The sequence below is a fragment of the Falco cherrug genome, chromosome 14 (genome assembly GCF_023634085.1).
Source record: "Falco cherrug isolate bFalChe1 chromosome 14, bFalChe1.pri, whole genome shotgun sequence".
NCBI lineage: Eukaryota > Metazoa > Chordata > Aves > Falconiformes > Falconidae > Falco > Falco cherrug.
Window position 1 is genome coordinate 17,700,476 of NC_073710.1, and position 20,220 is coordinate 17,720,695.

Below are 20,220 nucleotides of genomic sequence, written 5' to 3' on the forward strand. Positions count from 1 at the left end.
GTCCCGTGCCCAAGAAACTGAAAAGTCCTTCACTTACTATAAACATCACCCAGCAACAACCAAAGCCATCAGCTGCTGTCAGCGTTGTTCTCACACCAAATCCCAAACACGGCACTGTACCAGCTGCTAAGAAGGAAATTAACTCTGTTCCAGCTGAAACCAGGAAAAGTACACTGTGCATCCCTTGAATAACTTCATCAATGAGGAAGTCCAGTTGTGACTACTGGATTCTCTGATTGTATGAGACTGATGGATTTGCAGTCCATCCCTAAAAGAGAAACAGTGAGGAATCAGGCTATTGTGGCTCCGTGCCTCATGTAAATCAAGTTAGTACAATCTGTGGGGTGTTTCTTTAGTTTTCTTGAAACAAAACTCATCATTCTCCTGTTCTCTGTTGGGTATCCTGAAGGGCTTTTTCAGTGGAGTTACTGTTGTTATCCACAGGAAAACTGAAACTATAATTTGTCCAAGGCACAAGAATTTGTAGAAAGCTTTTTCCTATTCTCTTAAGCACTGTGAGTGGAAGGGAATTCTGTGCTGTAACTCCAGCTGGCAGCACACTGCACAGAGGACAAGGCATGCCGTCTTGTTGATCTCGTGAAGTGAAGATAAGCCATCAAACAGACAATAGGTTAGGAAGGGAGGAATAATGTATAAAAAGTGTGTCAGAGCAGTCCACAGCACAAATAATGTTTTATGTAAAATAATTATGTATAATTATAAAAGATCAGCCAGCCTTAAGAAGTGATGTTAAAACATTTTGGGAACAATGGCGATTTAGCTGAAAAAAATGTATTTTAGGGTAACCTCATATGAAATTGCATAATATATAATTGTGCAAAGAATCTTTATCCTTCACGTTCAGTGGAGCCTATGATTTGCTCTGCAATCACATGCTTTATATTGAAATAATTCTTTTCTCAGAGGATTTTAAAATTAACAGCATTGAACTCAGTTAAGTACCTTATCTAGGAACAAAAGCACAAAGTTAAAAAAACCCCTTATTTTTAATGATTCCTGCCATACTTTCATGGAGTGAATTCAGGTCATGTATGGGAGAATATGTTAGAGTGATTATTTGTGAAAAGATGTTTAATTCAGAGATGTGCCACTGGGTTCACTCTGGAACAGCTTGTATATAAAGAAATACAGCACATGACAGTTCAGTGATGGTATTTCATTAATTAATAAAATAGCCCATTTTAAATTTCACAGAATGGAAAGAAAAGGATGACGCCCTGCTCTGAAATGTTTGTCATTCCCAAAGAGCCAAATTCAGAACAGTGGATAGGTATTTCTTGTCTTTTTCTCTCCCTACCTGCCAAATGGGGCAAGCACCCCTATGCAGTGTCTAAACTTTTATCTGAAATGCTGAAGGTGATGTTTCAGAGTCCTTCAACCCCATTCCTGCAGTATGTCTGGCTGCTTCATATAGGCTCATAAGGAGCAAAGAGGTGAGTTATGTTTTTCTTACTTCTCCTTTGAATCAGTGAAAGAGTTAATGAGAATGTGCAAGAATTATGGTGTATGTGCTAGGGATTAAAGATCAGCTATTACAAATTGTCAATCTATAAACCACCAGCCACTAGCCTGCATTGCACTTTGACCTTATCTTTATATGTAACAGGAAAGAGCTGTTCTTAGCCCAGACAGGAGGGGACCACTAGGGCTGCGGGAGCAGCGGGGTGGAGAACACAGGAACCGTTTATTACATGAAAGATGGATATGATATTTGGTAGAAATAAAGAAGAACATCCAGAGCCCATAAAAGCTGAGGTGCAAGGTAAGTGACAGAAAATCTGTTCTAATACGTCCGGTTACTTTGGTGTTTTCAAATACGTAAACACTGGAAGACTTGTTTGCCCAAGACAACGCTGAAAAGCGAAACTGGGAAAGGGAGAAGCATAAATGAATTTTCTTTAAAGGGCCGATCTCCAATAACATTTGTGCCTCGACTGTGGGATTTTTCTCACTTCTTGGGCATTTCTGTGCACTTTTCAAAAAAGTCCGTTAGAACAGGATTCACTGAAGTTGGTGGTGGATTTAATCTGGTGACAACCCCTCCCCCATGGCTCTGCGCAGGCTTTCGGTTTCTCCTCTCTGTAACCCTCTCCTACCCTCCCTCTGTCTGCTTATGCTCTTCCTTGCCTCCTGGAGAGCGTCACTAACATTGGGGCTCTTCAACAATAGTATTTCTAAGTAGAAAAGCAGCAGCAGTGATGCCACTGCATACCGTCAAAAAGAGGTCTCAGAAGTTAATCCAGTAAAAACAGCGGAATATCCTTCAGTGAGGTAGCTTGAAGTGGCTCTCTAGGGATGAACGCTTGATCAATCTCTTATTTTTACTGGGGTTTTTTAACTTTACAGCAGAGTTTTTTTGCTACAGCTACAGGAGAGGTCTGTTGCTCAAAACACCTAATTAGTAAATATGTGCTGCATTGTTTGTAATATGTAGCCCAAGAAATGACAGGCATCTAATACCAATTCTAAAGTCACTTCCCGAGTACCACAGTTAAAACCCCAACAATTAAAACTTTCATTACTTTGTTGTTGTTGCTCAGTTTGGTGGCTGAATTGAAAAAGATTTTGTTTCAGGTCAGAAAAAGTGCTTTGTTATAATCTGCAGTGAGTTTATGCCTTTCAATACTTTTTTTCCTCAAGGTAAAAAGTTATTATTGAAACATTTGAAGTTGTTTCCAAACAAACCATTTATCAGACCTGATCTGTATTATGGCATGGTTTATTTAAACAAAGACTGCATATTTCAGTAAATAAAATTATGTATACAAAATATTCCTTCATTGGTAATGAAGTTTCAGTATTTACCAGTTATGAAAACTGAAGAGAAACTTGACCTCTTTAAATATTTTTCTAGCCCTGAGCTTTTCCAGTATTTTGGCTCTGTGTTACACAATATCTGCACTGTACATATCACCCCATACTTCTAATGTCAACTGTAATGTAACCCATGTTCTAAACACTGTACAGCCATGTGGTTGTATAAGACTCTGTTGCTATCTTAGTTAATAAACTTCCAAATATTCAGAGATTTTAACTGTACCAGTTTTGTGTCTTCGTGTGGTATGGAAAAGTACCATTATTTCCACTTTAGATAAAAGTCTGAAGCAAAAAAGATACAAGGTCCAGATTTTTAAACCTACTTAAGCACTTTAGGATGCTGATTGGTACTCAGTGTGATTTACAGAAATTCTTAGTTCCCACTAAGATGAATTTTCATCTGAAAACCTCACTACATGACACTTTGCTCCATGCTTTTCATACTGGAATCATGGCAGCAACGACACTGAATTACACCAGGAGTTTCAGAAGCTGTATCAAGTCCACAGTTCCTTAAGAAGATCCCCTTTCCCCTCTGTTTATCTCTTCCAGTGAAATTATTTTATTGGCCTGAAACTTTTTGAGCATTCTGATATAGAGTAATAATCTCTAAACAAAATTTTTAGCCCTAGGTGCTGCAAGATGTTCACTGAATTGCAGAAAGAGTTGCTTTTCTTGGATGATGGGCCCCAAAGTAGAAAATAGTTTTACTGGGTCAAAATCTCACAAAACCTCATATGCAGCAGAAATATTACATTTGCACTGCAGGGAAAGAAGGACTGGTTGCAGCAAGCCCACGTGCAGTCAGCCCCAACTCAGTGTCAGCAAAAGGTTTATTGCAGCCCATGCTCTTTGCACAGATTTACAATCATGAGCGGCATTGGTAGGAGGGTAGAAGCACAGAAAAGCACACTCGTTACACTGCAGTCACCCGTAGTATTGGAGAAATAGCAGAGCCTACCGTCTTCTATTGCCAAATAACAGAAAACTGTGGAAAGGGAAGTGGCAAGAACAGAAACACTTATATTTTAGGCATATAAGCAGACTAAACTTGTTGAGCAATTAATGTTCAGTAGTCAGCCAAACAAAAATTCTGTATCTATTTTGAATATATACTTTTTAAAGATCCTAATCCTATTGTCTCTGAAGGATTCTTTTCTTTTGCTAACTTGTGGTTTCCTGTCTTCTCACTAACTGTTCTTAGTTGCTTGAGTTTCATGGAATTATCTGTATTAAAGGTTAATCCTTGTTCATCTTATACAAAAAAGTACTGGAATCACTGCATTGGAACTTCTTGTATTAGAAAGGCAAGGTTTGATTTTCAAGGCTCTTCTAGAACATAATAATAGTAATAATAATACTAGCAATGACAATGAAAGTACATCCATTGTGTCAAAATTTTTAATCTTCCTCATGTATTCCAGAACTGTAACCCTATGTGGCATACAATATTATTTGGTTAGCCTGACTGAGAATACATTTTCAGTAAAGCTGACATTTCCTCCATATCCTTCCTTTGCATTTGAACGGTTTTTCCTTGTGTCCTTTATGTCATTTGTTTGAAGAAATGGCAAACATCCTTGTCTCCCTTACCTAAAAAGATGAAAATTCAGGAAATGGTCTCAGAGAGAGTGGCCAAAGTCCCTTTAGGATCTCAGAAAGTCTTACAGCAAAACAACCGTTACCTCTCTGCAACTACATCAGCTTTGACAAAAATGAGTATTTCCATAGGAGGACACTTCTATCTGTTATAGAGGGAGTATTAATAAGAAAGTGTGTCAATATATTCAACATAGGGTTCACAAATTAAATGATAAGGAGAACTAAATGCTGTGAATAGCTTTTTATGCAGAGACAATGTTCAGCGTAGGAATTGTGTGGAAAAGTGGTATGTGGTTTTAAATGTTCCCTCAGGAAGCATACACACACAGAAGCAAGTGAAGCCTTTAATTTATTATCTGATAGGCTTTTGTTCAGCTCTTTAACCCAAACGACATTCTTTAATTGTTATTATTCTGTGTGTCAAATGGTAGGTAATGTATTTCTTGCAGGGATTTGATGAGGAACATTTCTTATTCAAACCTCAACAGTACTTACGTATATATTTTCAGTATAATATTCCTAGCCTTTATTTGTGTTCAAAACACCAACATTATGACTAGTGTCACAAAAGCACTCCCAAAATGACACTACATTATGCTGTGTAATTTAATAAATGAAATTTTTACTGGAATTCATTTAGTCCGAAGTTTAAATGGATATACTGAAGGCCAATGCAAGTCATATAATCTATAAAATATGTTTTTTTTCTGATAAGCTCTAGCTTTTCCTGGCATGAGTAAAAGGGTTTAAATATATCACTTTAAAATCTGAGTGCAAGAAAGAAAGGTCCAGCTTTCTTTACTTGCTGATATTTAGCAAATTACATTCCAGCAATCTCATCTTCTTATAGTAATCTCACATAGCAATATTCATACAGGATATTACTAGTGCCACATTTTTGAGCAGACAGTATTTCAGTTAACCCAAACTCCGACATAATTATATGCTATTACAGAGCTCTACACACCCATAGTGTGTCTGCCTCTATGAAGCCTATGCCCTTAGGAAAATTATCCTGTAACGTGCCCCTTACCTAAATGGATGGGTACTGGTATCTCCTTTTTGCTTGTAGGTGAGGTGCCCACCTGGCTGCAAGGGATATTGCTCCGAAATGGCCCAGGGATGCACACTATAGGGGACACTACGTATAACCACTGGTTTGATGGCTTGGCTCTGCTGCATAGCTTTACATTTAAAAATGGTAAGTTATCAGATTGAAAAAAGCTCAACAACCTGAATCTTGGTGCCTTATGCTGCTAATTCTGTTTAGAGTTTGGTTAGTGTTAGAAAGTTGCAGGTTTTGTCCGCAGAGTGGCATATGTGGTGAGGTGTGAGTGCTTTGGGGAAAGTCTCGGCAAACATAGACTCACACCTCACTCTCCACAGCAGCAGCAGGAGTATCTCTGCAGGGCTGTTATCAGAAAGAGATTATGTTTGTCATTTTTCTCTCGAGTGCCAAAGTTCAATATTGTCTGCACTGCGGGACAGCCTGCAGCCAGCTCTGCACAGGTCTCCGCAGGGCAGCCTTTGCCTTCCACCCAAAGCAAGAAAACCTCTGTTGTTTCAAACTGGATCAGCCAAAAGTACTGTAATATCTAATATCCGGAGGCTTTTCTGTTGTGGATGAGCAACCTAGTTTCAGGGGAGGCTAACATTCCCTTTTTGGGATTTGGTTGCAGCTATAACAGCTGCCAGGAGAGAAACTGGGCCACTGTGTCACTTCACAACTCAAACCTCACTTACGTGTACTTGACACCCCTACAAGCAGTCCTCCTACTTGTCATCCTTATGGAGGGGAAACAGGCAGCTCCTCAATCCTAAACAACTTCATTTTTTGCTTTCAGTTAAAGTATTTTTTATCCATTCAGCTGTTTTACAGTGTGAGGTAGGATGTTTTATACCTAGATCTGTAAAAGAACTGGGGTTTACTCCTGTCATCCTCCATTCCTAATATTTGCTTTTTAGTTTCCGTTTCTGTGATTGGAGGCATTTAATGCAACAGCAGGATCTCCTTCCCTGTCCAGCTCTGCATCCTTAACAAAATAACCTATAAAGAAATGACCAGTGTTTTTTAAATTGTTAGTATATTTCACTTACCCAAAGCAAACAGAGCTCAGTTAGTTCAAGTAGAGTGGTCTATTAAATTGTTTAGGGTAGACATTGATTCCTTCAAGCCATTTGTTACTTTCTCATAACTAAATTTTGCCAATACAAGTGATTTATCACCACCCATACATTGAGGGTCAATTAATCATTTTTACACAGGTTGTTTTGGTTTACTGGAATAGCTTATCCAAATCCCTCCATTTCTCTCCCCAGTCCCCCAGTATTGTCCAAATGTATTGGGAGTCGCGGAAGCTAGACAAATCGTTACCAATCTCAGCAGCCACAAGAACAGTCCTGGGTTCCTTAAGCGAGCTGGAAAAGCCTTCCAGAACAGGGAGTTAGGGGCACTGGCCATTTCATTGCAAACTTCCCTTAGCAAAAGGACAACTGCTTGAGAAACTTTCTCTGACTTTACCTGTGCTAATTTTCTAAAGAACTCCGTATGAATTGTGTCTGAAACCTGTTTGGCCTTTGACAGGTGAAGTTTACTACAGAAGTAAGTATCTCCAAAGTGACACGTACAACTGCAACATAGAAGCAAACCGAATTGTGGTGTCTGAGTTTGGAACGATGGCTTATCCAGATCCATGCAAAAACATATTTTCCAAGTAAGCAGCGCATTTTCCAACAGGATTCTTCTATCTACTTCTCTCTCCAGCACAGATAGCTTTCTGTGTACTCCTGACCCATATTTACAAATACAAACTTTCTTTTGTAAATTTACAATTGCTAAATGTTGAAAATACCAAGAGATATATCCAGCATTGTACTATGTACTATTGTAATATGGATTATTCTAAGGCAAATATTTTAAATTCATTTTATGAACAATATTGGCTGTTTTATACACTATTGGAAGTAAATTTTGTTGTAATTTTGAAAAAGCAGTATTTTCTTTTTCAAGTGTTTCACAGAAGTTTGTAAAAATGATACCCTATAAGGGGAGAAGCAGCAAGAAAGGAAAAGATTAAGAGATGGAGAAGGAATTTATGCAAAGTCTATTCAACAAAAAGGAAAAAAGCATGGAGAAAAAAAGAAAAAGAAAAAAAAAGGAAAAACTTCTGAATTTAAGGTCGTTTTTACAAAAAAAAAAAGAAAGTGACAAAAAACTTCAGTTGCTTCTTGAGTCCGGTGCAGTACTTTGAAGGACTACACCCATAGGGCTGGGCTAATCTTATGTTCAAAATCAGAACCAGTTGGGATGACTGCAATAGCTGCTTGTGTACCATTAGGAAGGATGATAGGCTGCATATGAGAGACAAGGCATCAGCCATTGTGTTATCACCTGTCCTGTAACATTGGCTGTGGGTATTCCCTAACGAATGCAAGTAGCTCACTGATCTCTTCTCCCTTGCTGAACTACCTCTAATGACCTTGAATTTGATACTTGGTAAGAGCATGTGCATGAATACTTATTGCAAAACAGTTTATATGCTCTGCGTTGTTACCCTGAGATAAGATGCTTTTCTTCCCTCTTTCAGCAGTGATAGGGTAATGCTGGCATTTAAGTTCAAAAGGGATATAAGGAGCTTTGTCTTGTCTTCAAGTGAATATGATAAAATCCTGTATTAAGGAAAGCTGTCAAGCCCATGTGTGAAGCTGTTGAAATCAGAGTTGTGGTACAGGATAATACCAGGATTAAAGGTATTCCATCAGGGAGTATATGAATCTATTTTATGAAGGCATAGGCCAAATTTTCACAAGGTATGCACAGGAGAGTAATTAGCCCATCCTGATAAACGAGTGCTATGTTACAGCTGACAGGAGGACTGGACCTGGGTGCCCATTTGTGTGTGGAAAAACAAGTTGCATGCATGTCCTTAACCCTTGCCCAGGACAAGGGCATTGGAGAAGTCCATCTCCTCTGCTTTTCCCCCCTTTCCACCGAGACAAGGGCACTGCAGGGGAGGGACAGAGCCAGCTCCATGCCCCTGCTGCTGTGCACAGCCTGTGCTGCTGGGGTGCCTTCTGCTTTGCGCGGGGTACAGGCTAGTACAGCTGCTGCTGCTGCTTCAATGAACCAATATGAAATTTCCCTCCGTACAGGGCGTTCTCATACTTGTCTCACACCATTCCTGAGTTCACAGACAACTGCCTGATCAACATTATGAAAACTGGGGATGACTTTTATGCTACCAGTGAGACTAACTTCATCAGGAAAATTAACCCGCAGACTCTGGAGACATTAGAGAAGGTATAAATGACTGTCTGTCATTCTGGTTCCTCTTCTGCTAACGAATAAAGTTTCGGGCTGACTCATAAGGATCCTTTAACATGTGCAGGACACAAAACTGGAAAGACACTTCCCTTCTACTATTCCCTTACTTTTGAAATCACAAAGGGAAATTGTGAAGATACCATATCTTTTAAGAACTCGTGAGTGCAAAATTAAATCCCAGGTAGTTTGGGAGAAGCTGTTCTTTGAGCAATTTCACTTGTACGTAATCAGGTTTCAGGAATAATACCACATATCATGCTTAGGAGATTATTTTGGATTATTTCCATTATTATGCATCTGTAGTTATCAAATGATTTACATAATTAACAATTCAGCAGGTCAGTTATATGACTGCTTTTCAAGTACCTTATGCAAGATATTGGGTAATTATTAAAATGAAAAGTTGTCATGTTAAAATATACAATTGAGATTTTTTTCTGACGTGCAGTACAGTTTGAGTGCAATTCCCAAGCTTTAAATAAAATAGAAATATTTTTGCTCCAGAAGATTGCTAGACTCATAGCCCTGTTAAATAAGCTGCTTTCAGGATGAAGTGGGCATTTGCAGAATAACTTCTTTAGCCAATCCTCCTGTTGTGTTACGTGGCTGCAAGGGAGAAGTGAAGGTAATTCAGATTCCGTAATTTGTTGAATTGGGAAATCATTTGAGTACTTATATAAGAAGTCATTTGACTTAATTGTTTACATTTCGAGGACTTTTGAAAATGGGGTACCAATAAAAGGCTGCCAGTGCTAAAAAGCTGGTGGATTTGTGGTGTTAACTGAGACCGATTTTAATTCTCTTATGCATCTCTAAAATCTCCTGTTGTATCATTTTCCAGGTTGACTACAGCAAGTATGTAGCTGTAAATGTGGCAACTTCTCACCCACACTACGACAGTGCTGGAAATGTTCTCAACATGGGTACTTCAATAGTTGATAAAGGGAGGACAAAATACATTATGTTTAAGATTCCTCCCTCTGTGCCAGGTAAGATCTGTCTTTTATCAATATTTTCTAGAAACCTGTCAGCATTTTCTTTTCTTCTGACGTTAAGGGGTTGTGACACAGCTCTTCTAGAAACCAGTGATGTTAATTTTCTTAATTTTAATTTATTGTGAACTTAATGTTAACAGCTTAGCCTGTCTGGGTATATGCTATTACAAAGGTTCATCTTGAATATGGTGTAAACAGGGTATTTTAGTGTGAAGAACATTGCTTTTATAAGAATTTGCTTTTATAAGAATTCTATTTTGAATATTACTAGAGTCAACTAACTCTTTTAGAAGAATTTCCATTCCCTGTATTGTGATGCATAGAAGGAGGATGAACAGAAACAATTTTATCTATAGGTCAATATATATAAATTGAAGTTGTAAATTTTGATTTTCTTCATAAATGAAAATGCTCTTAAAATGCTGATACTGTCATTATAGGGAAGCATAATGCAAAATAGTACCTAATATAGAGTTAATTCCTCTCTAACCTGGCCTACCCTAGACCCTGCTGAAATACTGTTCACAGAGCAAATCACTTGCTCTTTTTCCTTTAAGACAACCCTTTGGTGTGTGCGTTGTTGTTTAAAATTAGCTGCTAATGTGATTGAAAGTCTGTGCCTTGGCTGAACAATTAAGAGGCCTTCCACAGCTGAAAGACAAGTTTGAAATTTCTAGCTGGGGCTCAAAGTCAGTATAGATCAAAAAGGAACTTCTGCTTAGAATTTCAAAAACATGGGGTCATTTCAATCCCCCAGTAAAGCTGCTGATTTAATTGAACGTCTTTCTCCTCTATGCTGGAACTTGTGAAGACAGTAACCAGTGGAATCAAATGCTAAGATGAGAGGGCTCTGTCTAAATCGATCCAGCATTGTGGTATTACTACATTCCTTCACTCAGATGCAAACTCCTATGTTAATTCTGCAGGAGTAAACTAACCACCTTCTTAACTGAAATTGCAAATAAAACTGAGAGGAACCTGTTCTTCCCTACTTCATACATGGCAGAAGTTGAAGCACAAGATTGGATAGGAATTTATTATAAATATAATTTTCTTTTTTTATCATTTATACTCAGAAAAAGAAAAGAAGAAATCTTGTTTTAAGCATCTAGAAGTGGTATGCTCCATCCCTTCTCGCTCTCTGCTCCACCCAAGCTACTACCATAGCTTTGGAATCACAGAAAATTACATTATCTTCGTGGAGCAGCCATTCAAACTGGATATTGTCAAAATGGCAACTGCTTACATCCGAGGTGTGAACTGGGCTTCCTGCCTTTCCTATCATAAGGAGGATAAGGTATTTTTCCCAATGCTAAGCAATGGAATCAGACAGGCCACTGATCTCTTTCACAGTTCTGTTTTTCATCTAGTTCATTAATTTCAGTAATCCCTCTTTTTTTTAACCCTTGACTTTCATGTTGAGCATTTTTTTTAGAAGTTGTATTTTTTTGGATACTATCTCCCATCTCCAGAAATGTCACAAACAAATATCTGATGCTGAAGTGCTTGAGAAAGACAGTAGTTTGGCATTGTTAGAAATTCTGTGTGCTAGCAGAGAAATTCAAAACCAACTAGTGTCTCAGACACGTATAGTTGCTGTGTATTGTGGAAGAGATCTACTCTATCCATTGCATCAGACAGGAGAGCCAAACGGCCAACAAAAGGAGAGTCTTTCACTGTGGCAAATGAGGAAAAAACCTGTTTTCTGAGGACCTTATTTCCACATGCTTTGGCCATCAATAAGTGGGGCATGCTGGGGCAGAGGGCACCAGTACAGCACTGCACAGAGCCTCTGGACTAAGGCAGATTTGTTTAACTTAAAAATAGAGCAGGGGATTTTCCAGGTTTTACAGGAAAACTTCAGCCCTCAGCCTAGCCCAAATAGTAATTTACAGCAGTAAAATGAGTTTAAAGCACTTCCACACTCATTTTACTCTTGCATTTTGTGGTCTTTAGGTCGGAATCTCTTGTCTCCTAGCAGCAAATCCTGAGTTCTTAATATGCTTCAGTAGAAACAGACAATACATTAGAATGTTGATGGCTGCCGTTAGAAAACAGTTTCCTAAATAACTATTTGCTGATCATTAATGGTTTTAAACAATGTTTCCTGTCTTTCAGACTTGGTTTCACTTTGTAGACAAGAAGACTAAAAAAGAAGTATCCACCAAGTTTTATAGTGACGCTATGGTGTTTTTTCACCATATAAATGCCTATGAAGAGGATGGCCACATTATTTTTGATCTTATTGCCTATACAGACAACAGCTTATATGAGATGTTCTATTTAAAAAAACTGACTGAAGTCTTTGAAGAGAACAAGCTTACCTCCATGCCAACCTGCAAACGATTTGTTGTTCCTCTGCAGTACAATAAGGTAGAAAGAAAATGGCTTTTTAACCTGTTCTTTGATCAGTCATTTTAAATACATCAGTGTGTGTGAATAATGGGCGAATTATTAGTTACCAGCCCTTATGTGCAAATTTCTGATTCTTTAAAAATAGCATATACAGAAAGTGTGCAGGAGTTTTGTTCTGTGTACATATTGTGAGAAATGGCAATGAGCAGCTGGACGTACAGTTACATGGATCTCGGTTCTGATACCATCCGTTATGGAGAACAGAGCTATTGAGTGTATGTAACTTCCTTCCCAGTGAGATGATTTGTAAAAGGCTATCAAATATGAGCAGATATGTAAACTTGGCTGTTGGCTGGAAGGGCATGCACATGAGGTTTTGCACAATCTGTTTTTTCCACTTTACTGAAAGCTTGTAGATAATACACACATGCTCCCAACTATTGCAATGGTTTTATTAAAATTAGAAGATTTCATTTAAGTGTGAGATTTACCAGGAAGAGGAAATATTTTCAGTTTAATTTAAAACATTGTTTTACATCATTGTTTGCAGGGAAGATTTTGTACTGCACAGCAACTTGGGTAGGTTTCTGCCTGATACGTTTGGAATGGATACTACTTTTTCTTTCTACCTCCTAGAATGGCACTGCTTTGTTCATGTCTCGAGTTTTGCAGCAATAACAAAGGATGTGTTGGATCACACCAGCTAGCCAAACTATCCTGAAATCTGAAGAATTGGGCAGTAGCATATTAAAAACAAGAGTGCATTACACTTGTTTTTGCACTTGATTTATAGCAGGTGCAAAAATCTAACCTCGGTGACTTTTCGTGGGAATTTGATACCTAATTCCTTGAAACCCATCTTCATTAATTCAATACACAAAATATGTAATCCATTTATTGTGCTTCTGGAACATATAGACATGTCTATCTAAACTTTTCTAAAGGTTTGGTGTGATTCAAAATGATTACTCTGTGTTATATTAAAATCCCCTCAGTATAGCAAGATTTCTAATGAAAAGGTCAGAATCTATTACAAGATAAATGCAATAAGAAGGAACTTCCTGAAGCTGGACTATTTGTTTGATCCCAATACTGTCTATATTAATATCAAACCTGATGAAAGTTCTAAATTAGAAGCATTTTCTTAGAGACAAATTATTTTTTCAGCATATGTCTCTTTCAGGATGCTGAAGTAGGTTCTAATTTAGTCACACTTCCATCAACCGCAACTGCTGTAAAAGAGAAAGATGGCAGCATCTATTGCCAACCTGAAATACTATGTGAAGGTGAGACATATCCATTGTACAAATCTCAAATATATTCTCTTATGCACACATAGATGCATTCTAATATGCTGAATAGCTGTTCATATATGTAAAATCTTTATAAAGCGAAGAGAAATGGAACTATATTAATTAATGAATTTAGTGTAGATACTGACAATTTCTTTCTCTTCTTTACATCCCTCCTCTGGGTCTATCCAGTAGTATATGACCCTGAACCCCTCAGATATATATTTATCAAGAGTGAAATCCTTTAAATGTCCAAAGTTACATCAGTTTTATATTAAAATACGATCCCTAGTCTGATCTTACAACTATTAATATGGCTTGCAAATCTACCTGTTATAAGAGTAATTTTAGTTCAATAGGTCTGTTCTACATCATAACTTCAGTTATTGCTGTGTTTTATAAAGATTGTGTTTGAAAGTGGATTTTTAAACTTTCAGGGGATAGTAACAGGAATATGTAAAGGACAGGTATTTATCTGAAATGAAAGTAATTTCTTAGAATGGTAGCCTCCAATTGTAGCTCATATGTTTTATAACTCATGTATTTACAAAGAATGAAAAAAACAAACAAAAAAATTATGTTTATGTGGCTTAATTATGTTGTGTTAATATCTATCTTCAGCTTTTAAGAAATTCAGACATACAAAATCTATGCCACACCTGTTTTAAATACTGTCAAGGTTTTTCCACAAGGAAAAACTTCCTGAAGACTGGCAAATGAAAATGTACATTGAATTATTTTTCTTTTCTCGTTAGTATGTCTTGAACTTTATTTTTACCCAGGAATAGAACTGCCTCGCATCAACTATGACTATAATGGCAAAACCTACAAGTATGTCTTTGCAACGGAAGTCCAGTGGAGTCCAGTTCCTACAAAGGTATGATTAACATTTACAAAGTCAGAAACTATGTTTTTAGAACACAAATCAAATTTAAGCAGTTACATGTAGACCATGCTTCAGCAGTCTGGCCCACAATATAGCCTAATCTGATTCATACATGCAAATTCAAAGTGTGTGGTTCTGAGGCCAGAAATGGAACTCTCTCTTTCCCTCCCCCCCCCCCCCCCCCCCCCCATCAAGTTAAAGCTTCTAAATGATGACACTGCAGTTGGGTACTATGCTCATGAACTTCAGCACCTGAAAGCAGGGAGATGAAAAGTTGGACATGTATGTTAACTTACTTGTAGGGTTAATACAGCCTCACTGGGATGAACTCTGGGAACAATGTATCTTCATTTTACTAGTTGAAAATCTGGAACATTATTATCAGCTGTTAAAAACCATGTAGTTCCATAGGCAGCCGCACAAATGCTTTCTTGCAGATGTGACTTGAGATTGGATTCTTGAGTATTCAAGAGTGTATGTGTTTCTGTCAAAACTTTTCTCATTGGTGGGTCATTCCCATGCAAAGAAACATGAAATGACTAAATTCTTATAAGGGTCAGCTCGTGTTGTACCGTTTCCCTCCTAAAGTATTAATAAACTCAGGCTTCTTTAGCCAGCTTTGTACTTCCACAAAGTCTCTTGAACACAATAGTTACCGAGACTCTCACTTTTCTGCTAAATTGGGCTGAACTTCCATAACATGCCAAAAGCTACAAGGGAGAGAGTACGAAAAAGAAGTACTAGACAGACATACATCTGTAATATTTTTTCCCTTTGGGAAACCTAACTTAAAAAAAAAAGTTACTGCAATAGTATCTAATCAATTAAAAATACTAAAACAATACATAGTTTTTCAGAAAGCTTCTATCTTTTGCTAGCTAGTTCTATATTAGAGGGTAGCAAATGCTTCATTTCTGTATGCATGATGCCAGCTTTTCAGGAGACAGCCTAGAGCACAAGTAGATGAAGATGAAAAGTATTAATAGTTAAAGGTAAGAGTATTGTACAGACAAGCTCACTCTTTATAATTCTTGCTCCATGACAAATAAAGTTCACTGTTGTTTCTTGTATATAATTATCACCGCTGATTACAAAATAAAGCTGGATTTCTGCATGATGCAAGAAAATTTATTGCAGCACATCTGACAGTAGCTCAAACAAATCTGCACGTTTGTGATTTCCAGTGCAGATAATCCCTGCTTGACTTAAATATAATAAAAAATGCTGTTACAAGATTTTTCTTTCACATCACTTGCTCTTTAATGAATGCAGGCACAACAACAGTCATGTATAATCCTTAGGTAAAGTCTGTCAGTAAAACTGCAGTCAGATTGGTTAGAAAGGAGAATTATTCCAAGTCATCTGCTAATTTGGATAGTTTCATTTTTGTGTAAACATACTTTTTGACTAAAGGTCAAAAGGGAAAAGAATATGACTGCATCGGTATGGGTAGAGAAAAGGCCTTAACAGAATTGAACTGAAAATGCCATACATCCCCACTGGTAATTGGTTTGGCCAGGCACTTGACCCATTAATGAGATGAAAATCTGTACTCTGTTCCTTCAGTAAATACCAGTGTCTGCATGGAATTCTTGCCCCATTGGTTTAATCTTTACACATCACTATTAATAGCCTTTGTTCTGGCATATATTACCTACTTAACAATAGAAGGCCTTGAGAAATATTGAGGTCACAATAAAAGGAAAATAATTCACAGGATTAGAAAACAGAAGGTTTAAATCCTGTTTCCTGCTTTATTACAGAATTGCAGTGATTTGGCACGAGTCACTTAAATGTTCTAGGCTTTGGACTCTTCCTCTCTATAGTGAGGGCATTATTTATAGTGAAGGTTCTCTCATGATCTGTTAGTGTTTGTAAAACACTTAAAGTCCATTAAATGAAAGGTGCAATTGTAATCTAATGCAATGAAATGAAAAGAACACTCTGTGATTATGCAGCCACTAAGCGTGACTCCAAAGCTGAGCAGGTGTTTCCTTCTTGTGATGACATATGCCTTGTTGCTCCTTAGCTCTTAGCATCGGTCCCCCATGCCGGCAGTCAGTTCATGTTGTACTTTTGGAAGAAAAACCACTGTCTGGGTCACTGACATTTTTCTTTTCTGGTCACAACAATTTAGATTGTAAAACTTAATACCCAGACAAAGGAAATGCTTCACTGGGGAGAGAACCACTGCTGGCCATCTGAGCCCATTTTTGTTCCCAGCCCTGATGCAAGAGAAGAAGATGATGGTAAGATAATAACAACATTCTGAAAGTTGGGATTACATGAGTTTTGCTTCAAATCTTGCAAGTTTCATTGTTCTTTGTCAAGAAAGCTGGGTTGATGCTTCGACTGTGAGATTAAAATTAGAACCAGCTGTTTTTCTCCTGCAGACAAAGCCCCAAAGCAACAATAGGCCAAAATCAGCTTGTGTGGCCATAAACAATAAAATCAATGCTTAGGACTTTCCAGAGAGCCACATGGAGCTGGGTTTTTCAATAGTTTGGAGCAGCTGAAGCTATGGGAAGTCAGTGTTGTTACAGATGAGAACGTGAAGTGGCACCACAAGTCTCCCTGTAGTCTCAATCCAGTTCTGTTCTCAGGTGACTCTTCCCAAAGGCAAATGGCAAATAGTTGAAATCATGAGTCCCAAAACTGCCAGGCCCACAATCTGGTGTGGGTTTGCTTTTTTCCTTCCCAATGAACTGCAGGCCGACCACAAAAAAGCGCAGAAGAGAAGCATTCATTAGTTCTTTAGCACTCTCAGTAAACTTCCTGATCTAGTAAGCACTTTTAGTTTGTGTCCTAAAATTCTTAGGCGACAAGAATTGTTTCCTGACAGTGTGATCTCTTCTGCTTGGTGTAACTAGTATGTGCTTCTAATTCTTCATTTGTATGTCACAGGTGTTGTTCTGACCTGTGTTGTGGTGTCTGATCCAAAGAAAGCACCCTTCCTGCTTGTCTTGGATGCTAAGACATTCAGAGAATTGGGCCGAGCCATAATTGATGTAGAAATGCATCTGGACCTGCATGGAATGTTTATACCACAGAAAGATTTGAAGACTGAGACTGAGTAAAATGCTATTCATCCTGTTACACAGACTGAGACAACCTTCTGTGGTTGTGGGTTAGTGTGGGATATCATTCAGGAACAGCCTTGCCTTATGAAAAGAAATGACTAAATGTAATGCCTTCAATAACCATATATAATCTCTTCAAAGAGATAAAAGTAACTTTTATTACAAATAACAAAAGATTGGTATTGAATGCTAATGTTGTATACAACCCGTGGGGCAGGGAATAGGAGACAAAGGTAACAAGAAATGTTTTATTTGAGTAGAATATAGCTTTCTGAGCAAATGAAGTACTGTATTTATAGGGTGATGTATGGTATGAGTCACATGTGTCTGCAGCTCATGTAACTTTCACAGACTGTTTCAAGGCTGCAATTCATGATGAAAGTTGTCTCCTGCCAGGAACCCTCACGTTAAACTGCCTGCTATGATGCTGATAATTCATGGCAATGCATTTTCTTGGTGCTTGATTTCTTAAACTCTGCTGTAACCAAAGTATTACACTGAGGTGCTACGACTTTCTAATTTAGAACCTAAAAAGCCCTGCTTTGCTAGTAACTTCAGGGTGTATTTTTCCCTTTTATGTTGACAAAAACAAGTAACTTGAAATAGAATATGTGGGTTTATGTAGCATTCAATTATACTTCAGTGCTATTCAATCTTAAGCACTTGGTATTTAAATCAGTTTTCCTTGAGAAGAGTATCTGACATGACATTTCAGGTAATTAGATTATTAAATTGTGTAAAAGATAAACAGAAATGTATTTATTAATATTGCTAATAGTGTCTGTTAATAACAGCATGTATATGAATAAGAACAGTGTATTTCTAGCAGAACGCAGATACATATTCAACAAGCTGTTTAAGTAAAGGAATGAAAGGCTTAAGTTAGACCTCATCTGAACTACAAGCTCGTGTTGCTATAGCTAAGCATTTGCTTTATTGCCTGCTTAGGAGCATCCATATTCTGACACAGGTTTATCGTTGCCTGTAACAGATGCTTCCCAATAAAAACACCAAACTCTCATTCACAGTCACAATTAAAAAGCGTGTTTCAACATAGCGTTCAAATGCCAAGTATACCGTGGCTGGTTTTTGTTATAGGAAAGGCATCTCCTAATCCCCTGACTGTATTCCTGTTTTCTGATTTGGGCCATTGATTTTTCTTTAAATGAGAGCTTTTTTTCCTTTTAATTGTATGTTCCTATTGCGGCTAGCTTTACAGGTGGAGGCAATTTTACTCATGGAGAAAACTAGGTGTATTTCCATCCATTTTAGGTGCTTACCTGCTCTGTATGCAATCACCACACTACTCAGGTATTTCTCACTCTTCTGTACACCCACTCTTACAGTGTCTCTGCTGCTCACTGTGTTTTACAGGTAGGAAACAGAATGGAATCATTGTCATTTACTATCTCCTCATCACATCAGGGCTTTGGTGACTTGTTCGTGATTACACAAGATGTTTATGGCAGAGCAGGAATTGAACCAACATCATCCCCCATTCTTGTTTGCTCTGTAACAACTATACCTCCCTTCCTCTGCTTAAGCCTTTACAGTTTATAATATACAGGCTTATTTCTGTACAGGCTACTTCTAATGTAAAAAAAGTTACTGTGGTCAGATCTATAGTTAAAATATGCGGTTTGGAGCATTAAAACTTTTAGGTATTCCATAAAATAGAAATAACCATTCCAGTAAGTGTGTCTGCAGAAACTGTAATCTTTTGTGTTTTCAAGACATATTGCCACTACTATTTTAAATAAAATTATCTTCTAAAGAAGAAATTTAATTCCATTTTCGTAAGTAATATGGAATCAGTGCTGGAATAGATAACTGACTTCTGATGCTGGCAAAGGACACCAACTGTGGAGTTGTTTCTTTTAATCTGAAAAAGTTTGGATTTAACAAGTCTCCACAAATATTTCTGGAATTGCAAGGTGGTAATGAATCAAAAGTATAACGATTATTATAGATCTCTTTTTACGAGTTTGTCTCCAGAATTTCTTCTGTAGAATTCATAGTGTTATGTTTTCAGGTGATCACGAGTTTGGATACAGGTGTTACTGGACTTCTGAGGAGCTAATTCTTACTGGCAGAGATGATATGATAGGGGAATATTCATCACAAAAAACAATCGGATTTGTTATCTGCAGTCCAAGAAAGCACACGTGTTATTTGTGTTCATGTATACTGCAGAAAGTAAATTCTAAGAAGTTGTCTTGGGTATGATTTTTTAAACAAAGTGTGCCATAATCCCTTGGTCAGTATTACACACGATTTGATTAGCATCAAGTTTGTAGTCAGGCTGAAGAGAAAAACAGTGATGTAAATCTGGATTTGCCAATCCCAGTATCCTCCGGTGGCAGAGACAATGCAGATAAAACCATATGGCTAATCATGAATTTGTTCAAGAATGTTTTTAGCAGCTGCAATAGTAATCTGATGAAACATTTACCCTGGGTATGGTAATGCACTGTATCATTTCCAGGGTGACAATAACAAAGGGGAATGCATATACACTTTGCCAAGTGGCTGCAAGGCGTGCGGTTTTTTGTTGTTGTGGTAACATGGCACATGGTAATCAGTCTGTCATTTGGTTTGCTTCTCTGACATCCTTCACTACGAATGAAATCTTGAGGGACAGAAAGGTTTGATTCTTCTTTTGCACCAATTTATGCACCAATTTAAATCATAAATTAGCTCAGTAAAAGTAGTGGAATTGTTGTAATGGCATGAAAAAGAATCTAGATTTAGTGACTGCAAATACAAATAGTAAGGATGGACAGCTGCGTTAAAGGAAAAAAAACACCATGGTTGGGCAAGAGAATCAGGCCATGGGTATGCATACATG

At 37.7% G+C, this 20,220-nt stretch overlaps 1 protein-coding gene across 1 annotated transcript; it reads left to right on the forward strand.

The window, feature by feature from the left end:
- The first annotated feature begins 1,625 nt into the window (after positions 1-1,625).
- On the forward strand, positions 1,626-19,587 carry BCO1 (beta-carotene oxygenase 1). The gene is made up of 11 exons (XM_005432354.4): positions 1,626-1,783; positions 5,513-5,641; positions 7,025-7,154; positions 8,593-8,740; positions 9,606-9,753; positions 10,836-11,056; positions 11,878-12,132; positions 13,298-13,400; positions 14,189-14,283; positions 16,430-16,541; positions 17,197-19,587. The coding sequence occupies exons 1-11, from the start codon at positions 1,720-1,722 to the stop codon at positions 17,367-17,369; spliced, it is 1,578 nt and encodes a 525-aa protein (XP_005432411.1). The 5' UTR covers positions 1,626-1,719; the 3' UTR covers positions 17,370-19,587.
- The last annotated feature ends 633 nt before the right edge of the window (positions 19,588-20,220 follow it).

Coding starts and splice junctions, on each gene's coding strand:
- BCO1 (XM_005432354.4), top strand. CDS start 1,720: ATGGATATGATATTTGGTAGAAATAAAGAAGAACATCCAGAGCCCATA. Junction 9,754..10,835: donor GATTCCTCCCTCTGTGCCAG/GTAAGATCTGTC, acceptor ATTTATACTCAG/AAAAAGAAAAGAAGAAATCT. Junction 13,401..14,188: donor ACCTGAAATACTATGTGAAG/GTGAGACATATC, acceptor ATTTTTACCCAG/GAATAGAACTGCCTCGCATC.